This window comes from Triplophysa dalaica, chromosome 10 (assembly GCF_015846415.1).
Source record: "Triplophysa dalaica isolate WHDGS20190420 chromosome 10, ASM1584641v1, whole genome shotgun sequence".
NCBI lineage: Eukaryota > Metazoa > Chordata > Actinopteri > Cypriniformes > Nemacheilidae > Triplophysa > Triplophysa dalaica.
Window position 1 is genome coordinate 20,879,366 of NC_079551.1, and position 6,302 is coordinate 20,885,667.

Sequence of the window (6,302 nt, forward strand, 5' to 3'; positions counted from 1 at the left end):
TAGGTGTTCATTTCTTTTTTAATCAAAAGTTTGGCTTTTTTCAGTCAACGCTTATATTTATTAATTAAATCAATACATAAAGAAACTAAAAGAATATTGTCTCTTTTAGAGGCGAGCCAAGCAAAAGGTATCAAATCCTGTTTTTGGTACAATGTTCATACACTTCTTGGTTACCTCTTCTGTTCAATTAGATTACAGTATGTTACTGATCATAGACAAAATTAAACACATTAACCCTCATTTCAGTATGTAACGAAATACAGTATGTAATATCAATAAACATACATTTACGTACAAATTTTTTTTTTTTAAAACATGGGCTAACCTTATACAGTAGGTCACTGTTGTCACACCCATTTTGTAACTACCAGGAGTAGATTGTCGGAATTATTTAATGTCTTCCTTTTATTTGTGAAAACTGTAATCATATACATGACATAATTGTTTGAGTTTCTGTGACATCAATAAACACAAAATGTGGTTAGAAAGAGCTGCAGCTGTCAATTATAGAAGTGGGCGGTGACACCAAAGCAGCCAAAGCTTCTGAACTGGAAAACACACAAATAACACTTTTTTTGTGAGAGGATTAAAAATAGATGGGAAAAAATGTAAAAAAATAAATACATTTTGTATGTTTTTACTTCAGTAAAACTTTTATTTTTGTTTTACTATAATTACACTAAAGGGAGCAAAATAAATAAAGTATCGATTGGCTGGAATCAGGGCTGGACTGGGAAGAAAAATTGGCCCATGCTTATTTGGCCCACATCAGTCCTCCAACATTTCTGTCCAGATTCAAGTTCTGGTTTGGGGGGGTGTATGGTTGGGTCTGTTGACCGGGAGGGGGGTTGCATGGTTAAGTCTGTTAACCAGGGGGGATGGCATGCATCCGTGTCTTCTGCATTTGCGTTGCATGTATTCGCATTTATAATAAGTCGGTCTGAGCGGCCCAAGCGTATTTTCTTGCCCCATACGTTAACGGCCCACTGGGAAAACTCCCAGAATGCCAGATGGCCAGTCCGCCCCTGCCTAGAATTATTGAAATTGTGCAAAGTTCAGGCAATGACATTCTAACTGTGGGTTGAGATCGCCAGCGAGTGTGTCGTTGTATGTCTCTAGTCTCTCGCAACGAGGTCGTTGGAAGTCGTTTCTAGCTTTGAATGCTCTACAAGATTTATCAACAAAACTTTAAGTGAAGAGAGACGGATGACGTGAGTTCTGCTGCTTTACTTCTATTGGTAGTTGCTCCCGAAAGTTGCTCATCAACTTTATTGCGTCGCTAGAAACAGCCGCTTCCTGTCGCCAACGGTCGCTCGTATGGTCGGAATTCGCCGGCTCTCCGTGATAATGATTTACATCGTATCGCTTTGTCACCCGGTGTCACTGGAGGTCTTTAATGGACGTGCATGAACACTATGAGCACCGCATTTTTAAGACGCCGTGTTAAAAAAAAGTATTTTCATCTTTTGTTAGTTCCAAAGCAGTGGACCATTCAGAAGATTTTGGAAACTTCCGTTTACAGTAACAAGTTAGAATGATATGGCAACATGGCGGAGACGCATCGCAACCGTCGCGTTCTCCAATGCGCTTTTTAAAAATAACATTCCTGAACGCTTTTTGAGACGCAAAGACGCATTCGGTGTGAATAACCCCTAAGGCCATTTAACACCTTCTTAGAATTCAGCTGGGATCCTCAACTTTAACACCCGACAAGTCTGCGGAGAACCTGTGATTGATGTTCAACGACCAGCTGAAATTCACCTCCCACATCGCAGCAACCACTCGAACTTGCAGGACATCAGAAAGATCAGGCCGTTCCTGTCGGAGCATGCCTCTCACCTGCTAGTCCAAGCTCTGGTCATATCAAGACTGGACGACTGCAATGCAGTCAAGACCTTGCAAATGATCCAGAATGCAGCTGCATGTCTAGTTTTCAATCAGCCTTAAAGAACCCATGTAACACCCCTCCTGATTTCACTTCACTGGCTGCCATTGGCCACCCTCATCAAGTTTAAATCTCTGACAATGGCCTTCAGAACGATAACGGCAAATTTGCCTATTTACCTTAACTCACTGCTCCAGATCTACATCCCCTCCCGGCATATTTGGTCTGAAAATGAGCGTTCACATGAGTGTTCCGTCACAGCGAGGCACCAAATCCCTTACAAAAACCTTTACTCATTCGGTTCCTCTGTTGTGTTATGAACTACCAACCTTCACCTGAAGTGCAGCATCCTTCACAACTTTCAAAAAACAGCTGAAATCATAACTGTTAGGCATTTGCCTGTTTAAATAAGAAATGTAATGTAAATGTAAGGCATGTTATGCAAGTTTTAGGTGGTACTGCTAGTTATCAAATATTTATTGGAATTAAGTAGCCAATTGTGTGAGATGGTGGTCTAGTGGGTTAAACCACTGAACTGGTAAATCAAAGGTTGCTGGTTTGATCCCAGCATCCACCACCAGTGTGTCCTTGAGCAAGACACTTTACTCCATGTTGCTCCAGGGGGATTGTCCCTGTAATAAGTGCACTCTAAGTCGCTTTGGATAAAAGTATCTGCCAAATGACTAAATAAAAATAAAAATAATTGTTATGAATGCAGATTTACTTTTAATATTAAATCTGCACTGGTCAAGGTGACTCGAAGTACCTGGATGATCATGTGTTATTAGTTGAGAGGTTGTTGTAGGTGTTCAATCAGAATCAAATACTGCATTCCAGAGGACCATGTAACAACCGGCAAAAACTCATAACACCATGTTCTGTGAGTCATCTTGACCCTCATTATAATATACTTAGAAATACATTTTATAGATATACAGTATTGTGTCTTGGTTTCTCCTTTTATTAAAAATTCTGATAACTTTGCTCTTCTGTAATAAGACGAACTCCACTTCTCACCTTTCGCTCATCTTGAACCATTCATGATCGAGGAGCTCATCTAATGTCGGCCTGTCAGCTGGGCAAGACAGGCACAGATTTTTCACGTTGTGAAATTCTGTATCAAATGGACAAGAGTACTTATGAGTCAGTGATGTTTCTTATAACACACTAAGATATATATAAGATATACAACACTGTCATATAACAATAGCTGCTGAAAATGTAGTAGATTTTAAAGTTTAAAAAGCAAATTTCAAGTTATTTGAAGTTGGATTTGGTTAACCAAGCTTGGTCTACCTTCGCCAATGTTGTTTTGTACCTACCTCTAGATAATCCGAGGCGGTATATGAATGGGTCATTTTTTACAACTTGGTCATAGTTCATCCAGTCGTCATGGCCACACACCATTTTTACCAGCAAAACACCTAAAGAATAGACCATCTGAGCAACCGCAAACTTTCGTCCTGAAACAGAAGCAAGAAGTGAGCAAACATTTTACTAACAAAAATCACAGAAATCGACAGAATGTTCAACTCACCGTTGTATTTGCTGCCTTGTAGACCGCAAGTTGAGATGAGCTTGCCACATCCGAAGTCTATTAATTTTAGCTCCAGTGTCTCTTTGTTGACCAGGACGTTGTCTATCTTCAGGTCGCCATGATAGACGCCGTGGTCAATGATGTGTTTGCATGCGATCACCGCTTGACGCATTAAATCCCTTGCCAGCGTTTCAGACAGATGTCCTCTTCCGCGTCCGATGAAGTCAAGTAAGGTCATGCATGGATGTGGAAACTCCATTATGAGGACGTGTCCATGCTTTTCTTGGAACCAGTCGAACAACTGGACAATGTAGGGGCATTTCTCAGGGGTTCGGAGTAGCAGATTTAAAGCCACTTCTGCAAGCAGAGGCTTGGAATGCCCCGGCTGGTAAAAAAAAAGAGGTTAAAATATCACATTGTTCAGATATGTGGACATATATATATATATATATATTAAATAGGTGAAGGATCAATTCAATCTTGCAAACTCACAATTTTAATATAATGCTCAGAGGGGTCCTTGAAAATAAATTTCATGGCGACCTGCGAAAACAAAATAGATAATCACATGTAAATAAATATTCACATGCATAGCTGTACGTTACACTTTACATTCTTTACATTCATTTAAACATATTCAGAGGTCAAAACACTGAACACCAATCTGTATGTTAGGACACAAGGGGCAAAATATTTGATCAAAGTTTTTACCTTTTTGCCATCTGATCTGCGAATCCCCTCATGCACACTTGCAAAGCCGCCTCTTCCCAGCTGCTTTCCCACTTCATAAAGCATTAGTCCTGAAAAAAATAAACACAAAATAAACATAAGATACTTGTTTCTTTCTCTCTAGTTTTCTTTGCAGGACATATTAACAGTATACTCACTCGTTGGCCTTGTATCAGCTGGATTTTGTGGGGCCGGTGGCACAAGTTTTGATGAACATTTGTGTACCTTTGATGGATTTTGATTGATTGATCTGGTTGGACGTGGTTTGGGATTGGCTTGACTTTGAAGAGCAGTTTGCTTGAGTCTTGATAGACCATCAGAAGGATTTAGGTTGACTGTGGACGGACACGGTCTAGGTCTGGATTGACTTTGGAGAGCAAGTTTCTTGAGTTCTGATGGACCTAATTGGGGAGCAGGTGGATGTTGAGGAGCACTTGGCTCCAGGTCGGATGGACGTGGATGTGCGGGTTTCTCAGAAATTGCTGCTTGGAGTCCAGATGGATCTGTTTGGTAATCTGATGGATTTTCCAAAGCTATTTTCTCCAGGTAAAATGGATCTGGTCTGTGGTCAGCTTGTTCTTCAGGAGCTGTTTGATTCAGGTTACATGAAGCAAACAGATCTTCAAGAAGCAGTCGAAACGCACAATGATCCATGACACGTGGTCCAGACTGGGAATCAGATGCTTCTTCTGAAGCTATTAGCTGAAGTCCATGTGGACCTGGTTGAGGATTGGCTGAATCTTGGTGAGTCATTTTCTCCCAGTTGAAAGAGAAATCAAATGAAATGTCCAATGTTGGATCAAATGAGACATCAAATGTGAAATCATCTGCTTCTTGGAAGTCAGACTGGGAATCAGCTGGTTCTTCTGGAGCTGGTCCAGATAGACCTGGCTGAAGATCTGCTTGATCTTCGAGAGCTGCTTGCTCCGAGTTAAATGAACCCAGAAGCAAATCGGCTGGTTCAGGGAAGACAGGGGGGTGAAAGACGTGTAGATCAGTCTGACCGGATGGACCTGGATGAGGATCAGAAAGATCCAGGTAAGATTGTGAAAGGAGGGAATCAATTTCATTGTGTCGGACGCAACAGAAGGAATGCTTCATAGCCTTCCATGATCTCCTGAAGAAGGCACGAACTCCGTTCTTTTGTTTGTTGTTTTAAACAACCAAAACAAATAAAGACAAAAATGCAAGGTGCCATATGAAATATGAAAATCTATTAAATGGGTCATTATCTTAATACACAACTCATCACGAGAACATAACATAAGCTTTTTAATGTTGCTAAAATATATAAAAAAGATGCTGTCAATTAAAGGAATGCTGTCTTGAATTAAATGCATTTTTCAGAGCTTTGTATTCATCAGACTTAAGTAGTTTTATCAATAGGCAAAGTACACTGAAAAGCCTAATAAGCTGACTGAGTAAATTCACTTAACTTGATGTTCAAGTGGATATTCAATTGTTCACTTAAATGTGTGCTTATTTATGTGTTTTAAGGCAAAATATTATACAATCTCTGTCAACCGATGAAATATGATAGGTATTTTCATTATCACGGCAAGAATTGTGATGAGTTGAACAGAGTCCATGTTTACCAATGCAAACATGAATCGTCTGAACAATTACTTTCTAGAAAATCTTTGTTTACTGTAAACATCAAAATGATGATGTAATTGTTATCTCATTGTTATACTTTGACTGACCTGCTGTGTTTATCTCCATATCGTGTACTTGAGGAAAAACACCAGATTGTAAAGCGTTTAACATCAGCTGAGGATCAACTGACACTGTTGATGTAAATATGATGTTAAACTCTCTAACTTGGTCTAATTCACAAACTTCTGTCTGTATAGACTTAAACTATATGTGAAATAACTCGAAAAGTCTCTCTGAAAGTCACTGCATGTCTGTGAAGACCCGCCGAACAGTAGCTGCTGTTGCGATCTTATCGCGGGTCTGTGCGTGACGTCACAAAAGAATCCTGCTAAAGAACACACACGCACGCACACACACACACACACTTATGTGGTTTACGTATGAATTGTAGTATCTAACCATATCCTAAACCAAACCATCTCAGAAAATATTTGTCATCCTTAAATAAAACAACAGCATTTAACCAGTCTGTTTTAGGCGATTTAGTTTGTTTAG

At 39.8% G+C, this 6,302-nt stretch overlaps 1 protein-coding gene across 1 annotated transcript; it reads right to left on the reverse strand.

Annotated features, from left to right (window-relative positions):
- Window positions 1–481: 481 nt before the first annotated feature.
- LOC130430686 (serine/threonine-protein kinase PLK2-like) lies at window positions 482–5,873 on the reverse strand. Its single transcript, XM_056759828.1, has 8 exons — window positions 5,855–5,873; window positions 4,310–5,164; window positions 4,134–4,222; window positions 3,915–3,965; window positions 3,423–3,807; window positions 3,208–3,348; window positions 2,903–2,999; window positions 482–548 (listed from the first exon to the last, which is right to left on the reverse strand). The coding sequence occupies exons 1-8, from the start codon at window positions 5,871–5,873 to the stop codon at window positions 482–484; spliced, it is 1,704 nt and encodes a 567-aa protein (XP_056615806.1).
- Window positions 5,874–6,302: the final 429 nt, after the last annotated feature.

Coding starts and splice junctions, on each gene's coding strand:
- LOC130430686 (XM_056759828.1), bottom strand. Junction 3,966..4,133: donor GCAGATCAGATGGCAAAAAG/GTAAAAACTTTG, acceptor TTGTTTTCGCAG/GTCGCCATGAAATTTATTTT. Junction 3,349..3,422: donor ACAAGGCAGCAAATACAACG/GTGAGTTGAACA, acceptor CTTCTGTTTCAG/GACGAAAGTTTGCGGTTGCT.